Source organism: Malus domestica, chromosome 12 (genome assembly GCF_042453785.1).
Source record: "Malus domestica chromosome 12, GDT2T_hap1".
Classification (NCBI taxonomy): domain Eukaryota; kingdom Viridiplantae; phylum Streptophyta; class Magnoliopsida; order Rosales; family Rosaceae; genus Malus; species Malus domestica.
Window position 1 is genome coordinate 19542323 of NC_091672.1, and position 19182 is coordinate 19561504.

The following is a 19182-nucleotide window of genomic DNA, read 5'->3' on the forward strand; positions in this document are numbered from 1 at the left end:
GTGCTAGTGATGAAAAAAGAGAAGGGCAAATGGAGAATGTGCATGGATTACATTGATCTCAACAAGGCATGCCCTAAAGATAATTACCCGATTCCCCGAATCGATCTGCTCGTTGACACAACATTCGGGAACCAGCTGCTCAGCATCAAATTTCTATGCATAAGCCTGACAAAGAAAAGACCGCATTCGTGATAGAGCGAGGCACATACTGCTACAAGGTCATGCCATTTAGCCTCAAGAACGCAGGAGCAACCTACCAATGACTCGTAAACATAATGTTTAAGAAGTAAATCGGAGTCACCATGGAAGTCTACGTCGACGACATCATGGGGAAAGGCAAGCAGCGGTCAGACCACATTCGCAACATGGTAGAAACGTTTGCCATTCTCCAAGAATACAACATGAAGCTTAACCTAGCCAAGTATACATTTGGCGTCTCCTCAGGCCGATTCTTAGGGTACCTTGTAACCCAACGAGGAATCGAGGCTCATTCAAAACAGATCAAAGCCATCCTGGACATGAAAGAGCCCACAACTTTGAAGGAAATCTAAAGTCTGACTGGATGAGAAGCCGCACTCAATCATTTCCTTTCGTGATCCACTGATCGATGTAAGCCCTTCTTCAAGGCAATCAAAAAGGCGTAGAAGGACAAATGAGACGATAAGTGTGAGAAAGCATTTAAGGACCTGAAATGGTATCTGACATTATCTCCATTACTATCCAAACCGGAAGCAACGAAGAGCCTATATATCTACTTGGCTGTATCGAAAGTAGTAGTAAGCTCTGCCTCATACGAAAAGAACTAGGGGCCCAACTGCCTGTATTCTACACATCTAAAGCTTTCATCGATGTGAAAACCAGATACCCGAAGATTAAAAAACTAATTTTGGCACTAGTTGTTGCATCTCGGAAGCTCAGACCCTACTTTCAAGGGCATTTGGTCATCGTCATGACCCGGTACCCACTACGTTCAGTTTTGCACAGTCCAAACACTTCTCAACGAGTGATGAAGTGGGCATTGAAACTTGGTTAATACGGCCTAGCATACCAACCCTGCACGGCGATAAAAGCCTAGGCATTGGTATACTTCATAGCAAAATTCACCCCAAGCCTAAAAGATGCAATCACACAGCCCGAAAGCGCCTCGGAAGTAGCCGAGCACTCCTAGCCGTACCTGCCCCACCTCATGGAGACTTTTGGCCTTTGCAAATTGATGGATCATCCAACCATCAAGGATTTGAGGCAGGCCTAGTTCTCACTACCCCAAACGGCTCGATGCTCAAGCAGGCGATCACTCTAAGTTTCAAAGCATCAAACAATGAAGCAGAGTATGAAGTCCTACTAGCAGGTTTTCGACTGGCAAACGACCTAGTGGTGAAGAAGCTCGCAATCTGTTCCGATTCCCAGCTAATCACTAACGAAACTTCAGGGGAGTTCGCAACAAAGCACCCAAAGATGGCCCGATACCTCAAGAAGGTACGTGAGCAGCTAGCAACGTTCCAGGCATACACACTTACTCAGGTCCCACAAACAAAAAATGCCCACGCAGATGCACTAGCAAGCCTAGGCTTTGCATTAGACTATCAACTCAGGCGCTCAATTCTAGTCGAGTACTTGGAAAAGCCAAAAATAGATGAAGAACCAGCAGTCAAGATGGTGCAGATCAACATAATCCTGAGTTGGCAAGATCCCATCATCAACTACCTAGTCAATGGAACATTCCCCGCAGACAGACTGAAGTCCAGGAAACTCCAAATGAAGGCAGCATGCTACTACATATGGAATGGCATGCTCGTTCGAAGATTTTTCTCAAGGCCACATCTCCGCTACCAATCGCCTCCCGACGACTTGAGATTATTAGCTCAATCCATGAAGGCGTCTGTGGGAATCATTCTGGAAACTGCTCATTGGCGTAAAAAAACTCTTAACGCTAGCTATTATTGGTCGACCATGCATCAAGACGCCAAAGATTATGTACAAAAATGTGACAGCTGCCAGTGTTTCAAGCCCGTGCCCTCACTACCTACCAATGAACTCCACCCACAGATGAGCCCATGACCATTCATGCAGTGGGCGATCGACTTGGTATAACCAATGATGCCTGCTACTGGAGGCAGAGGCATAATGATCGTAGTAACCGATTACTTCACAAAATGGGTCGAAGCTGAACCCATGACCACAACTACCCAGACGGACATAGAACACTTAATATGGAAGAACATTATTTGCCGTTTTGGCATCCCACACTTCATTGTTATCGACAATGGTCCACAGTTCGTGGGCTAAGACTTGGCAAAGTTCTTCGAATAATATGGCATCATGCGACACATGTCTACGCCCCGATACCCATAGGGCAACGGACAGGCCAAAGCATCTAACAAGACCATCCTTAACTGCCTTAAGAAGACATTCTCAGATAAAAAAGGCAAGTGGCCAGACGAGCTTCCTGGTGTTCTATGGGCATATCGCACCACCAAAAGACAAGCAACCGACGAAACTCTATTCTCCTTGGCGTATGGCTCAGAGGCGATCATTTCTCCCAATGTTGCGGTGCCAAACATCAGCACTATACTACCAAATTTAGAGCAAAACGAAAAGGAGATGGCCACCAACTTAGACCTGGTAGAGGAAAAGTGCGAGAAGGTTATCACTCGCATTGCAGCCTATCAATAGCAGCTCATCTCCAGCTACAACAAGAGGGCAAAAATCCTACAGTTCCGGTCAGGAGACTTAGTCCTCAGAAAAGTCTTCATCATTGCCCGATGGGAAGGCTCCAAAAAGATGGCTCCCATCTGGGAAGGTCCGTACAAGATCAGCTGAGTAGGCGAAAGGGGCAGTTACACCCTCACCACTATGAGTGACAAAGAAATTGACAAGTAGTGGAATGCCTACAACCTGAGGAAGTACTACGTGTGACCTTCCACCGCTTCTTGGACCCTGTTCAAGACAAAAAGTTTGAACACTCAAGCAGCTCGACGGATAGATACCTCACATGCCGAGGATTATCAGTTGTTATGACATGATTACTTATGAGCAAGGTTAATAAAAGCCTCTATTTTCAATGAAGATTGAAGGAATTATTCACAAGCCTGGGCCAATTGCATAAAAAAACTGACCACCTCATGCGATAAGCAGAAGACACTCGCTGCCCTGCAGACATGGTGTAAAACGCCAACTACCAGGCAAACATTGCGTGAAAACCCCTGCTACCCTGCAAACATGGTGTAAAACGCCAACTACCCGAAAAACATGGCGTGAGAACCCCCGCTACCCTGCAGACATGGCGTAAGATGCCATTTGCCTTGTAGACATGGCATAACCACCCATGTGACAAGCAGAAGACGCCATATGCACATTCAGACATGGCATATCCGGAATATCCAGACGTGGATGGGTAGTATAACTGCTCAGTTTCCCCTGATATCAGCAATTACTTGAGCCGGACGACTCCTAGAATTGGCCAAAATAGTTTTTCCACGAGAATTGAAGTAGCCAACTGAATGACCCCTGCCCATGAAAGATGTCGTATGAATATGATGATATGTCATTGACGTGCAAATCTTCATGAAGTGGCTTGATTTTAAAGTGTTGCAATACTAATTAAGCGACCTGTGGGATCAAAGCTGCAACTCGGAAGGATATAGTATCTGATGAAAGACTTCGCCTACACCTCACATTAAAAAACACCTTCAAAAGCCAAGGATGTGGCCTGAAGTGGTTACGCGGGTCGTTTACTTCTATAAGTAAGACGCCCAGCCGTTGACCCTACGACTACAAGCCTAAGGTAGCCTGTAAGCCGAGACGTACATCTGCTATGACCACGCAGACTTGCCTGCTTACCTACAAGCAGCATTTCCGGCCGACGGTCTATGGTTTAAGTTTTGCTAGGACAAAGTCGAGTGTCACGACTATAGCAACTATGCGGACCTCCTTTATTTCCTATAAGAGGTACGAGTCAGGCAAACGGCTCTATAAGTAAAAAATCTCACAAAGCGCTCCAGGAGGGCCAAAGCTCAAAAAGCCATAAAGTCAAGTGTTATGATTATATCAGCTACGCGGACCTCCTCTGCTTCCTACGAGAGGCACGAGTCTGGCTGACGGCTCTATAAGTAAAAAATCTTGCAATGCGCATCGGGAGGGCCAAATCTTAAGAAGCCACAAAGTCGAGTGTCATGACTATAGGAGCCACGCGGATCTTCTCTATTTTTTACAAAAAGCACGAGTCCGGCTGACAACTCTACAAATAAAAAATCTTGCAATACGCCCCAGGAAGGCTAAAGCTCACGAAGCTACCCAAAGCCAAAACTAAAGCCTAAAGTGACCACGTGAGTCAACTGCTCTATAGGAGTAGCCCACTCAATTGCCCATCCTACGGTAAAGTTTTGCAAAACGCCTTAAGCAGGTAAGGCACCCGAAGCCCCAAAGCTGAAACTAAAACCTAAGTGACGACGTGGGATCAACTGCTTCGTTGAAGCAGCTCACCCAGCTGCCCGTCGTACGGTAAAGTTTCACAAAAAACATGGTAAAATGGAAGGATGAAGCAAAAACAAGGAAAGCTGTTTATTAAATTTCTAGCAAATTAATAAACCGGCTCGAAGCCCAACAAAGTTCAAGCAAAGCAGAACAAAAAGACTACTCCTTGGCAGCTTGCACAACCACTAGTTCCTCAATTACCACACCTTCAGCAGTCACACCGCTACCAGCAGCTAAAGCTTCCATCAGCTCATCCTCAGCCACTTCTGCCTCAACTGCCTGACCTTCAACTACTCTACCAAATGCAGCCTCAAACAAGAAATCAAGAAGGTCAACTGGAGAAATAGAGAAAGTCTCGAAGTCCTTCTTGGAAAACTCAGAATCCGAAGGCCTGCCCAGAAGATGGTCACATAGCCAAGCTTGTAGAAATCAGCCTGACAAGAAGCAAACGTCACTTCGTGACCAACTTTCTCATTCTTCAGCTGCGCATTCTCCTCAACAAGCCCAGTGTAAGCACCCTGCAGCTCATCCAGTTCCTTTTTCAGGTTCTCGCTAACAGACAGCACACCTTGCAAATCCATCTCCTTGGACTCAAGCATACTGGCAACCTCCTTGAGACGAGACACTTCCGCATACATGAAGATAAGCTCCTCGTTCTTGGCAAAGCAAGCAGATCGTAGCTTCGAATTGACACGTTTAAGGTCTTTGACCACCGAAAAATACGACTGACTTCCTTTCCTGCAGCTTCTAACATCGCCTGAGTCACATTAAGCTTATCATTCAAATGGGCAACCTCCTGATGGGCAATCTCCAACTGCAAAGAATTGGGGGTAGAGACATTAGACCCTTTCAAAACGACGAGTTCAAATTTGAGTTTCTCGATCTTTTCAGTAGCTGAGCGAAGTTGAGCCACCAGCACCGTTTCAGCCTCCTTAGCATACTTGACAGGATCCTGATAGACGTGCATAGACTTAGCTGCTAGGATCAAAGTCTTATGCATTGTAGCAATCAAGGAGGACCTCCTCGAGTAGGCAGGACGCTTCACAAAGGAGTCGGAGTGGATGACAACTTTCCTAACACTATTAACAAACTTGGCGTATGCATCGACATCCTTAAGCAGGTCAGCCTTCAGCAGCGCACAAACCTTGGGAAACTCTCCTGCCTCGGACTCAGTGGATCTCTCACAACTGCCTGTGTGAGCAAATTTCCTCTTCTCAGCAGACAAGTCGGTCATGGTCGAATTAGGAACAGGCCCAAACGCCACCTTAGCAGCATAATCCACTTTCTCGCTCTTCATAGCGGCAAGCTTCTAAGAAACAGAGCTAGACTTAACTCCTAACAAACGCTTCAATACAAACCCGAACACCAGAGGCATCACCGAACTCTTCCAATGGGCAAGTCTCTTAGCAATTGATACGGTCACATTCGGAGCAGTAGGTTTCACAAGCTTAGGCTCAACGGTCATCTTCACCTCTTGGGGGAGGTTAGATCAATGATAAGTTTCTCGGCAGCAGACGAGCTCCCACGAGCAACAGAAGAAGTCATTGGCTTCTTCTCAACCGAAGGCTCACAAGTAGGTGAGGAAGACCTCTTCTTTCCACCACCATTGGTACCAGGCTCTACAGCAACGATCGGGCGAGCCAACGCCTCGTCCTTTATTCGCTTTATCTCTTCTCTCAAGGGCATGCCACCTTTTTCTCGACGAAGAGAGCTGAGCAACCAGCACCACTCACGGTACTCAGCAGGAATGCCCAAGGCGACATGCACTTTCTTCATATCTGCCAAGGTCCTGTGGGTTGAGCCAAACTCCGAATTTATGCAAAAGCAAGAAAAACAATCAATAAATTGAAGTCTTGGAGCAGCTCAACGAAAAATTCAAGCAGGACAAGAATGAAACAATTCACTTACCATTGATAAAGGTAGTCAGAACATGCAGCTCAGGGGAAGAATCAGACTCCCACCCTCCGCTCACTTCCAAGGTATCTCTCGCCATCTCATGATCGCCTTTGATAGAAGCATTAAGCAGCTTATAGTGAGACCTCAGCTGCCCCACGCTTTCCTTATGGCCGATCATAAAGAAGTACCAAAACTCATTTATGGTCAAGCCAAAATTAAATAACCTTCTCAAGTTTGAGAACCCCACCATCGCACGAATTGCATTTGGAGAACACTGAGCGGGCGCGCATTTCATGGAGCAGATAATCTCCTGGGAAAGATGCAACATGGGAAAAGTGAATCCCAACACAAAGTAATACATATGGAATTTGATGGCCCTCCTTCTAGCAGAGGCACCCTCGCCGCATGGTTCACGATCACTGTCACCTTCCACCCGTTTGACATGGACCCTAGATGGAATTGCATGCTTGTACGCCTCAAGAAAATCTTGAAACATTTTTTCGGAATTAATCTTAATGTGTGCAGCCTTGAAGTAGCCCACCTTGCCAGAAAAACCACATTGACGGTACAAAGGTGGAGGGTATTCATCACTTTTGCAATCAGAAGAAGACATCTCAAAGTTTTTGCAAAAAAAACGAAGGAAAAATATTTAGAAGACAGCTTGCAAAAAAAAAAAAAGAAAAAAAAAAAGAGAAGAAGCAGGACATATGCATATATATATATATATATATATATATATATATGCGCAAGGAGCAGCGCGGCCCCAAGTTCGCTTGACCCAACGAAAGGGAGGCCCACACCTCCACCCATCTTTTCTCCTCCACGTACTGAGCGCCCCAAGAAGCAACCTAGACCTCACGGCCCAGGTCCTGCGGGCAGGAGGGCCGGCCCACACCGAACCCTCTCCTTCCCTTCTCACCTGCCCAGACTCCAGCCCAGCAGCCTAGAAACCCAGCCCGAGCCAGTCTCCCCACACTGACCAACACCCTTACTGCGCCACCTGCAGCCCGTGGCCTCCCTGCCACGCCATTCATGCATCTCGGCACCCACCAAGCCAATTTTTCAAGCCCCAAGGTTTCCAAAAAATCAAGAAGAAGAAAATTTAAATTTTTCTTACCTTGGTGCGACACGGAAAAGGACAACAACAACGAGAGACGACTCTTTGCAAGGACAAGTAAAGAAGAACGCTAAGGGAAGGGGAAGAAAAAAAATATCCTATGGCTTCTCTTCCTTGTAGGAATAAAGATTGTTCTCCAAATTTATTTAATCCCCTGCTTAAGGCAGAATTAAATAGGTATTGGGGGCAATTGTTTTCCTTTTCCTAGAAGAAATCTATCTCCAAATCAAGAAAGAAGATAAAGTTCAAATTGGGAAATAATTCTACAAATCCAAGCAGGTTGAGATTTCTACACCTACTACCCTTTCCATGCGTGCAACACAGTAGGTATGTGGGTATTTGTGGAGCCTAAAATAATCCCAAAAATTCTAGAGGTGACACGTGAACTTTTATTCAAGAAGGACAAGATTGCCCTTAATAAATGGGCAGACTTCTCAGATGCTCCCACGCGCAGCTCACATCCCTGGAGGACTCAGCAGCTGAACACAACTGCCCACAACTCATCTGCCCTTGGCAAGGAATCAAAGATAAGGATTAATTACCCAAATCCTATCTTTAATGCATTCCTAATTGAAGATTGACTCCAATCATGTAAGTAATCCTAATTTAAATCAATTAAGGAGTATTACCCTATTATCTTAAGATATTATCTCCAATTAAATATTTTGGAAATAATTATAGAATATCTCTCCATTAAACACCATATGGCTGACCCTAGCCCTATAAATACCTCATATTCTACTAAATTTTGAGAGCTAAGCACTATATGGCTAGCCCTAGCCCTAAACACTTTATTCTCTCAGAGAAATTAACTTAGGCATCAGAGATCCGTTGACCTAACCCCCTCCCTCCTACCTCGTGGGTACGTGAGGCTTAGGTCTTTGATCAAAGGTGTTGATTGTTTTGCAGGTGCATTTTCGTTAAGACTGAAGACGGCGAAAATTTGCATCGACAGTGGACTTTCTCAAGGGCATGGTGAAGCCGCTGGCGGGATGGTGGTGGTGTTCCTGGCGGTTGCCTTGTCATACGTGGAGAAGCTGGGTTTGGGTAGAGAGATGATTTACTCCATTTTTAGAGCCTTCGTTCAGCTTTCGATTATCGGGTTTGTTCTTCAATTCATCTTCACTCGGGACAATGCCGTTTGGATCGTTCTGGCTTACCTTTTCATGGTTTGTAATTGTCTCTTTTGTGCTAACTTTTCTTGCCATGTGTTTGGTTTCCGAGAAAATTTGATTGTTTGGTCAATATTCAATAGTCAATACCCTTTCATAAATTTAGCTTTTGACGCATGTTGTTGGGTTTGTTTATTTTTTTTAATTTTCTAGAAGCAGAGGCCTCTGTTTTTCTTCTGCTTCAATTTAGAAATCTAGACACAAAAGTAATTGTGTTTCATGAGTCTTGTTCTCTCGTTCACATTTATGATCACTTATTTTTATAATTGATATCAAGATAGAGAATAAAGAGATACGTTTTTCATCTTTTGAACTACCTTTTATATTAAATCCAAGCGTGAGTGACATAAACCGGATGTATGGCACGGTTTAGTAGCCATTATTGTTTCTTGACTCTCATTAGTGTTCATATATATATATATATATATATATATATATATATATATATTTCTGATTAAAAGTTTATAATCGGTTCTATTTGTTCTCGTCTCGTTATTTTGCTACAACATCAAATTGTAATAATTGTTGGTGCAGTTTCTTTATGATCTTTATGTGATTGTTGCCTCTGCAGGTGACTGTTGCTGGTTATACAGCAGGGCAAAGGGCTAAGCATGTCCCAAGAGTTTGCTGGGGCTTCCATATTGGCTGGAACTTCAATCACAATGTTTCTGCTTCTTGTGATGAGAGTGTTCCCCTTCACTCCAATATACATCATCCCCGTTGCAGGAGTGACGGTCGGAAATTGACGGTAACTGGGGTTACGATGAAAAGGCTTCGAGATGATATTCGAACTCAAATGAACCTGGTAGGTTAATTTCTTACCCAAAGAAAACCATATTGATACCAAATCCGTCTCTTCGTTTCCATATAATTTTGGGTGCTTTAGATTTTGGCCCTTACAATTCATGATTTCTTGATAAAAACTCATCTATATATAAACGTCTAATAAAAGCCCAAATTTAAAATCTGCAGCCACATCGGAACACAATTGACCTACTAATACAATTTATTTATACCCATGCCACTTTCTCAAATCCCTAAATTTATTCCAAATTAAAAGTTGTAGAAAAAAGTGAAATAAAATATATAAATTGTTGTATTGCATTAATTGTATCCATATCATACCAAAAATTTACCTTTTTTGTGATATATATATTTTGCATTAATTGAGAAGTAAATTAATTTGTTCCAATTATTAAAAAAAATTATACTAAATCCATATTATATATTTTGAATCAAATAACACTTCTATGTTGTAGGCATAATTTACTGAATAATTATGGAGGTCATAGAGAGAGAAAGGTGTAGCAATAGTAGAGATGAGAGAAATGTGTAATTGCGGGTATATGTTATTTCACTCCATTGTGCCTTTATTTATAGTAGTAGGGAAGGTTAATTCTTTACCCTTTTAGGATTACAACTCTAATAGGATATTAACTACTAAAGGGAATATAAAAGATATCCCTAGATATGTTAGGATTTACACAATCACATTCATATTCCAATAGGACTGCAACACTCCCCCTTGAGTGTGTAAATACTGAAACAAATGGCGCATATGGTCTTCAGCGATGAAGTAAGTATAGTTGATGAAGTCGTCGACACAATGAGCAAATGCGAGTCTCAAATCAACGGAATAATGCATAAAAAAGTAAAACTCACAAAACCTCGCTATGGTAAAACCCAAGGTAGGATAAAACTCATAGACTAAGGAGAAAAGTGAGAAGTTGCATTAAGTCAAAACTATACGTTTTTTGGACGCAAGTAGAAGAGCTCAAAAGGGTATGATCAGCTTAGGATGGGTGCCTTGTTAAAACCTAGCTAGGTAGTAAAAATCCAGTGGAAAAAATGCGGACTCTCTTTGGTGCACATCGGGGTGTTAGCGTGAGTGATCGGTCGACCTGCCTAATGAAGCAAAATAAGTATCCAATGTATGGAAATTCTCTTTGTTGTCTTTACTGGTGCACAACAAGTGGGGCTGGCCAATTGACCACCCCGGACAAAGCAAAATAAGTATATTGTGTTATTGAAATTCTATCTTGCAAACTCTAATGGTGCACCTGAAAAATAAATAAGTTTTGTACATCCGTCAGAGTAGCCATAGGCATCGAGAGTACTATTTTTCTTTTTACCCAAGTGTTGCGGGGAAGAATAAATACATCATAGGACACCAACTGCAAAAGTGAATATTCTTAATCCTTTAAATTACAAGGCGATTGCCACTATAAAATAATGATAGCCTTCATTCAAAGGGATCCCCATTTTTTAATATAAAAATGGGAACTAGTTGGCAGGTCTACTCTACATTGAACTTCAATGATCCGAAATTTTTATTTTTCAAGTCTTTATTCATAGATCATCCTTGCAAAATGATAATTCAATCTTGAAACCATTTACCTATTTGATTGTCTTGATAAAATTTCAATGTTTTTTGGAACACAGTGTTTGTCAATTTCTTTGACCTCAATTAGATACCTTAAACATTTTTTATTTTGCTAATATTTTGCAAGGATGATTAATGAAGTGCAACTTGAAAAATAAATCGTTTGGATCATTGAAGTTGGATGTGAAGTGGGCCCCATAATTAAACCCTATTTCTATCAAACAATGAAGACCACTTTAGATAAAGGGCTTGATATAATAATGTTACTTTTTTTAAACAACATATATTATCTACACTAAGGGGAAAGATGATGAGCTTAGCTTCACAATGAGCTAGCAATAATATGTTTCAAATTCGTCATTGTCGACCACTCACTTACAAATGAATAGTAAAGAGGAATACAATTAAATTGTAGTACTAAGTGACAATAATATTACTAATAAGCATTTTTTTTTTGGTAAAAGATTCGAGTGCAGGAAGTTATCTATACCTTTCATTGTTCAGGTCGAAGAGACGTAAAGAATTGAACTTATATACTTGTTCACAACTTCAATCCATACAAACAACAACATATAGGGAAATTTTATTTAAACCCATGCAACCTCTTTTTACACCTAACTTAAAATTTTGAATGTTAATTGTCTATTTTACCCTATTGCATAATTACTATTAAGTACAAACTGAAATTAATAATAAAACTCAAATTTATCAATAAACCCAAACACTATAATTAAATCCTACGATCATTCTTTGTTTATCATACGTTCATTCTGCTAAAACCCTAATAGCTTTCATAGAGAAATAAAATTTTCTATTGATTGATGGTGATTTTGAAGTTTTGAATCCTCCAACCAAGGTATGACTCAATTTATGAATTTTTTGTTCGTTCGATTTCAATTTTTTAAAGTTTAGAACTTGTCGAATTGAACGATGTCTTTAAGGTTTCTGGTTCCGCATGTGTATATCTTTCAGTCATGTTTGGTTGGGTGGTGAGTCCTTCATGAGCTTATAATTTTTTGCTTTATGGAAGATTTTTCGAGTTGAGGAAGTTTGGACTTTCCCATTGAATTGCCACTGATGTGAAGGGATTTTTTTCGAGAAAAATCTTGAACCTTGATTCTGCAGTCTTGTTGATTCTTTTGGGGGTTTATTTTTCGATTTCCCAAGGACTAAAACATTTTAGAAGCAAATGATTTATTGGCTCAAAGTTTCCAACATTGTTTCCTGCACTGGAAAATCTTTGCACTAAGCAATTATTGGATTACAAAATATCCATTGCCATCTTTAGTTTTACTAACTTTGAGGGATACATGTCGGGATCTAGGTGAGCCTTGTCCCTATAAACCTGATTACTGTAAGTCAGAAAGCAAGGATAATCTCTGATGGTATTTTTCGGGGGTCTCCCTCTCCCTCCCAATATGAAAGTTATTGTTGGTCCTACATATTCCAAACTCCATTTGTTGTGTAAGAGGAAACCGAAAGGTAGTTTAAGTTGTATGTTGTTTACTATAAAATGGGGCTTGATGTGTTTTTAGTCAGTAATATGAAAACATTGCTGCAGTTAGCTATATTTGTCCATTTGTTTTAATCATAGCTTGAAGATTTTTTATTGTAATCATAATTTTGTCATTTATTTTTTAGCAACAAGAATTCAATGATGCCTCTGATCGAGGCAACGAGGTTGGACAAGAATGTGTGGTGGATTATATTGATCAATTTACAACTTATGAGGTAATTATATATTTATAGTGTCGTTGACGTGTTAGTTAATTTTAGAATTTTACTTCGAAATAAAATATGTGTTACGTGCAGATATTCAAAGGAAAAGATGCATTGATTACATAGGTTCGTGAACAGGGAAAGCTGAATAATATGGTAATTATTATTAAAAGGTCTGATTTAGGAGGTGAAGGTAAGACTGTGAGTCGCCCTCGACTAACACTTGCTTGTGAGTCGCCCTTGACTAACACTTTCAAGAAGTTGTGGTGATACTGTGACTGACATTTTCTGGGCTCACCCTATTAGTATTGAGATATTACGAGCATTCCCACATGTACTTATCATGGATTGCACATATAAGACTAACAGTTATCGTTTTCCACTCTTACAAATTGTGGGTGTGACATCCACTAATATGACATTCTCAGTTGCTTTTGTGTATATAGAGGCTGAGAAAGAAGACAATTACACTTGGGCCCTGACTAGATTAAAGACATTGCTTCATGGCTATTGTCTTCCTGGGGTTATTGCCACCGATCGAGATTTAGCACTCCTGAATTTTATCAAGTCTGTATTTCCTAGTGCGCAACATTTATTGTGTAGATGACATATTAACAAAAATGTGTTGTCAAAGTGCAGGAAAATGTTTGAGTCAAACAAGCAGTGGAATAAATTTAATAGAGACTGGAATTGCCTTGTGAGTTCGGAAACAGAAGAGGAGTATCAGCGTTCTTTGCAAGAAAGCTCTGATAGTCATCAAATGTGATTTTAATTTTAATTATTTCATTTGCGAAATCTGGATTTTCGCTACGCCCACGCTCAATCATTGGATGTGGCGAAAATTGTTCCATAAGGACTCGGAAGTATCAAAATCGCTACTCGGAAACCTGTTATACCAACATACAAGTAATGCAGATGGAGGAGCTAGCCAGTTTATTAACACAACAATAAACTTCGTCACGAATTAAAACGATGTCATTCAAAACAGTAAGTAGAAGTTTAACGGCAGCAACACTAGACAATCACTATCAGTCTACCACCCACCAAAAAGTAGGGAATATATCAACTACACATTTTGTTTTTGAGGTCACATGGAAAACTCTATATAGACAAGTGATGATCTCATTTTGCATTGCTTTGCATCACCAGGGTTACAGGAGGAGCATCAATCCTTTCTTTTCTTCTTATTCTCATTCTTCTCGGCCGAGTTCTTCAACTGTGGTAAAGAAACGATAGCTGTTTTAGTTAACAAGTCTACTTAGCCTAATAGATATAACATCTCACAATATAAAATAAAAGAGGAGATGGTCTAAGCACCAACAATCATAAATATGATAGAAAACAAGACCGAGATGAGGATTTTGCTCTTAAAGCATTAACGAGAACTTACCATGATAACCAGTATACGGACAAACACAGCAACAAGACTGAAATACAGCTGCAACACAATTTCAAAGAACGATTAGATAGCTGCATATATCACCCTGTTTTAGCTTTTATGCACAAAATGTAGCATTGCCCATCATTCACATGACTAATTGATAATTCTTTACCTCAAACTTGAAAAGAGCTGCAGAACCCCCAAAGACAGAAGAAGCAAAGTGTAACCAAATTAGCATAGAAAGGCCATAAGAAAGCAAACCCCCTAGGTAAAGGTATTCCCGGCGCCTTGCCAACATGGTTGTTGCTGAGAAACAACCAAAGTACCATAGCTGCAATTGAATTTCAGAAAAAAAACTAATAAAAGAAATGCACGTGGACTAAAAAGAAACTGCTAGCATCACTACTCTCATACAATAAGCAGTATGATCGCAACTCTCATCAAGCGAAAGTATGTATAGCTCTTTTCAATTTGTCCCGAGAGGGCAAAATAGCTTGAAAACATGACAGTCAATAATGTACAAGAATCTCATTCTCAAACTCTCTTGATAAACTTTATTAAAGCATGAGCTACGTATATCTGAAATTATTAAGCTCCCTTCAAGCTTAATTTAGGTTTTAAACATTCCCAACTAACGAATCAAGTATAATCCAAGCCATAATCTATCGCAAAAACAAGGAACAATTTTGATCCTTATTTTTTGAACCATTCAACCAAAGAATAAACCATGAACTAAGTTACTACTATGAAATTCCCAGATGTTATTATTGTAGTCACAAGATGCCTTCAACAGGAAACCAGATATGGCCTATCGTTTTCATGACTTCAATAAATCAACGCACACAAGTTCACAAGTTTAGTACGCAATACTTTAATAGAAAAAAGTAACTTACACGGGGTGGAATGCAATTGCATTTACTGGATGGCGAAGCCAGGATTTCTCGAGGGGAGGGGCGAACTTAAAAGAATGCAAGGTTAAAGAAAAATGGCAACAACTAAATCTTTTTATATAGTAATGTCTTCCATAATTAATCAATACCAACAAATTACAATTGTTGCCGGCGAGGTTTCATGTCATGAAAACGTTGCATAATAGGCTCATTATCAATAAAAGCAAATACATCTTTCTCAATGTAAACAAGCATGCTATCATTTAACCATTGATCTCTCATTTTGTTACGCAATGGTGTTTTCACAATCTTCATAGCAGAAAAAGCTCTCTCCACCGAAACGGTTGCAACCGGTAACACCAAAGCCAATGTAAGAAGTTTATACACTAACATATAACTTTCACACCTCCCGGTCTTCACTAACTCTTGTGCAAGATCACTAATTCCTCTCAATGATGAAAACTCACTATGCATCTTCATATCATGAATGTAGTTGTCAAGTTGAATTGGAAGATTCATGAGGTCCATACGATCAAAATCTTGAGAATAAAGTTGGGCTAAACGAACAATTTTTGCTTTGTCAAAAGATGCAAAATTATTCACCGGACTCAAACATGCCATACAAAGAAGTAACTCGGTGTTTACCTCATTGAAGCGATCATTCAACTCCTTTAGTTGCATATCAAGGACTTGAAAATAAAGGTCCACACAATAGTAATGGAAGTTTGTGATTTTTGGAGCTTTACGCCTTGATTTTCCAGATACGAAATGCAAATCCTCCATGTTAGCCTCACAAAACTTTTCTACATCATGAAGCAAGTCCCCAAAGTCATCATCTCTCAAGGATTGTAGTCTTTGCTTGCATACTTCCACTAACGCCATTGCATTCACAATATCTTGATCTTTCTTTTGCAATGCTTGTGATAACTCATTTGTAATTCCCAATATAAGTCTCATCAAGAAAAGGTGAAATGTAAAATCAAAAGTTTGTATGTCTTTGAATAACCTAGTTGCTTCACCGAGATTATCTTGGTTGCGATCACTTTTAATCCATTCAACCACCTCCACCACGGCTTCAAACATAACAATAATACTAACTATAGTACCATAATGCGAGTTCCACCGTGTATCACATGGACGCATGAGACTCATTTCTTGATTTAACCCTTTACCCGTTTCAAGATTACCAAGATCAAGAGCTTTCTGAATTTGTTCTTGTTGTTTCTCTCTAAATGCATCACGACGCTTACACGATGATCCAATAAGATTCACCAACTACTAGCATTGATGAAGAATTTGGCAACATCCTCATTTTCCTTTGCCACGAATACAAGAGCTAGTTGGAGTTGGTGTGCAAAACAATGAATTTAAAATGCTTGAGGGTATTTATTCAAAATCTTTGTTTTAAGACCATTCAACTCACCTTTCATATTGCTAGCTCCATCATAGCCTTGTCCTCGTAACTTAGACATACTCAAATTTGTTGTAGCAAACAATCTCTCAATGGCATCTTCAAGCGAGCTACTAGTTGTTGATGAGACATGTTGAACACCCAAAACTTCTCAATTGCTTCTCCTTTTTTATTCACATAACGCAATACCACCGCCATTTGCTCTTTAGTTGAAGAATCACATGCTCCATCAACCAAAAGAGAAAAAAATGCACCTTCCATATCTTTAGTGATTGCACCTACAGTTTCAATGGCACAAGCACGGACAAGATCTTTTTGAATATCGGAAGAAGTATACTTAAGATTCTTGGGAGCATTCTCAAACACAACCTTCCTAACTTGTTCATTATGCTTGGAAAGAAATTGCATAAGCTCCAAATAATTGCCCCTATTGCTTGATTTCAACGATTCATCATGGCCACGAAAAGGCAAACCTTGTCCCAACAACCATCTTGTGCACTCAAGTGAGGCACTCAATAAAGTACGATAATTAATGCGAGCTTCATCGGTTTGCTTAATCACAAATGTTTCAATGTGTTGTTTTTGTGTCATCAAATCTCTAGCTTGTTGTACAGCTTTATTATGAAGACTTCCAACACCTCCCTCATGGACTTGAAGATTTTTGGATCCTTTCTTCCAATTTGTAAACCCTATCTCAGTGAAGACATCACTTCCAGTGCTACCCATTTGATCAAAATCACATTTGAAAAGATAACAATAACGGCAAAATGCAGCATTTTTTGATATACTATACTCCAACCACTTAAACTTATCAAACCAACCAATGATAAAACATCGATTGTCGCTAACCTTTCTTCGCATGATGTGGTCTATAGGTTGACAAGGATCATTTTGGAGATAGTGTCTACGAATTGCTTCACGATAATTAAGTGGATAATCAAGCATTCGATGTCTATGTGCAGGGTCTGCAGGAAGATTAGCCAATATTTCATCCAACTCAGTGGCCTCACTTTGTTGTGACCTACTTGGAATATTTGAAAGATGACTTCTTGGAATATTTGAAGGAGGAGGATGACTACTCGGAATATTTGAAGGAGGATGACTACCCAAAATGTTTGAAGGAGGATTTAAGCACTGTTTCTTATAGTATCGTTCCATTACGTAACTGTAAAATGAAAAGAAATAAAAATTCTTAGACTCTATGAATACAACTAAGCAATTCAACTAATCATATATGATACAACTAAGTAATTTAACTAATCTATTCATATGAATACAACTAAGCAATTCAACTAATCATCCATCAAGATTCAAGAATTCAAATTCCAATTTATCTATATGTACAATTATACATACACACGATTCTTCTAATTCCCAATTCGTATCAATAATTTCAACCTAAAAAATAATTTCATAATTTGTATTAAATAACCATGACATGAATAATCAATAACCATATCATTTGATTCACATAAATAATTTCACCCTAAAAAATAATTTCATAATTTGTATTAAATACAAATCCCCAATCTTGTATTAAATAACAATATGATTCACATCAATAATCAATAACCAATAACCATATTAATGCATTACCATATAATTCTATACTAATTAAATGAAATTTGTATTAAATAATTAAGGTAGGGATTACACATTTAAGAATTAAAAAATTTACCTTTAAATAGTGATTGGAGCCGGCTTAAGCTTAGAGGAGAGGAGAGTGGCTCACTGGCTTGTGGAACAGAAATTAAAGAGGACTTTGTGGCTTTGGCTTGGCTGCTGGAGTTTGGGGAGCAGCTTGGCTGAGATGGATGGCCCCGTTGTGTGTGTGTTGATTATTGGTGAAGAAGACTGAAGAAAAGGATAGAAAAGAGTAAAGGGTGTGCAGTACGGGGGGGGGGGGGGGGACAGAAGCTAGGGTTTCATTGGGGCGACACGCGGAAGCGGTCCCCCACCCCATTATAATTTTTTTTTAATTCAACTATCAAAACGGCGCCGTTTTGATTTAACTTTTTATATTTTTTTTACCAGGTCCAAAACGACGTCGTTTTGGCCTGGTTTTTGAAAAAAAAAAAAAACGCAATCTGCACCGCAGATTGCCCAGAAAACCCAGAAAAACAAAGGGCGCCTTGAACCTTTATTTTCCGGCGAGGCGCGCGAGGGGGGTGGCGAAGACCTGGGGTCCAGTGGTGTTTCCCGGCGAGGGGAGTGGCGGCCGCCACTCCTCGCTCCCACGTGGCTTCGCCACTGGGATACACAATGTCCCTTCCAGCCTCTGATTTTCTATGACATTTAAATGCAAATATGCAAAAAGGTTAATACCATTAACAAATTAAGGATGAAGATACGGGTGAATGATATTACATTCACAAATTATTCATCAGTAACTGTAGGAAGATAAAGAGAGTTTATTTAACAAATCCTACCTCTTGATTGCAGAGTAACCACACCATGCATCCAATGCAAGAAATGACGTTCTCAGAGCACCCATTCCAATTGAAACCAGAGACATAATTTACGGAAGCAAAGAGACTCAAAACAGCACAACCATACCCATTTCTCCCAAACCCGCTTATAACGCTTGTCCATGAAACCACGTCCCTTTCCGGCATGCTTTCAAATAACAAAATAGCATAACCCATTTCCCCATTCTTCCCAAACCCATCAATCATCGCATTCCACGCAACCACACATGGTTCAGACATTTCCTCAAACACCTTATGCGCATCGCACAACT

At 40.1% G+C, this 19182-nt stretch overlaps 2 protein-coding genes and 1 long non-coding RNA gene across 3 annotated transcripts; 1 reads left to right on the plus strand and 2 right to left on the minus strand.

Moving 5' to 3' along the window:
* The first annotated feature begins 691 nt into the window (after positions 1-691).
* Positions 692-2058, plus strand: LOC139189860 (uncharacterized). Its single transcript, XM_070809105.1, has 2 exons — positions 692-957; positions 1044-2058. The coding sequence occupies exons 1-2, from the start codon at positions 692-694 to the stop codon at positions 2056-2058; spliced, it is 1281 nt and encodes a 426-aa protein (XP_070665206.1).
* An 11655-nt stretch (positions 2059-13713) lies between these two features.
* LOC108170138 (uncharacterized) lies at positions 13714-14205 on the minus strand. The gene is made up of 3 exons (XR_003775154.2): positions 14151-14205; positions 13828-13976; positions 13714-13793 (listed from the first exon to the last, which is right to left on the minus strand). It is a non-coding gene; the product is annotated as an uncharacterized lncRNA (long non-coding RNA).
* A 200-nt stretch (positions 14206-14405) lies between these two features.
* Positions 14406-19150, minus strand: LOC114826233 (uncharacterized). The gene is made up of 7 exons (XM_029106303.2): positions 18933-19150; positions 18581-18728; positions 17803-17840; positions 16526-17607; positions 15338-16104; positions 15035-15099; positions 14406-14472 (listed from the first exon to the last, which is right to left on the minus strand). Exons 1-7 carry the CDS (start codon positions 19148-19150, stop codon positions 14406-14408), a joined length of 2385 nt encoding a protein of 794 aa, XP_028962136.2.
* Between the last annotated feature and the right edge of the window lie 32 nt (positions 19151-19182).

Bases quoted from the DNA above. Each gene is read 5' to 3' on its own strand.
- LOC139189860 (XM_070809105.1), top strand. From the start codon at position 692: ATGGTATCTGACATTATCTCCATTACTATCCAAACCGGAAGCAACGAA. The intron at 958-1,043 runs GTACCCACTACG...AATACGGCCTAG, and splicing joins TTGGTCATCGTCATGACCCG to CATACCAACCCTGCACGGCG.
- LOC114826233 (XM_029106303.2), bottom strand. From the start codon at position 19,150: ATGTCTGAACCATGTGTGGTTGCGTGGAATGCGATGATTGATGGGTTT. The intron at 17,608-17,802 runs GTGTGTATGTAT...TTCATTTTACAG, and splicing joins AATTGGGAATTAGAAGAATC to TTACGTAATGGAACGATACT. The intron at 16,105-16,525 runs GTTTGCTACAAC...TTATGTTTGAAG, and splicing joins GAAGATGCCATTGAGAGATT to CCGTGGTGGAGGTGGTTGAA.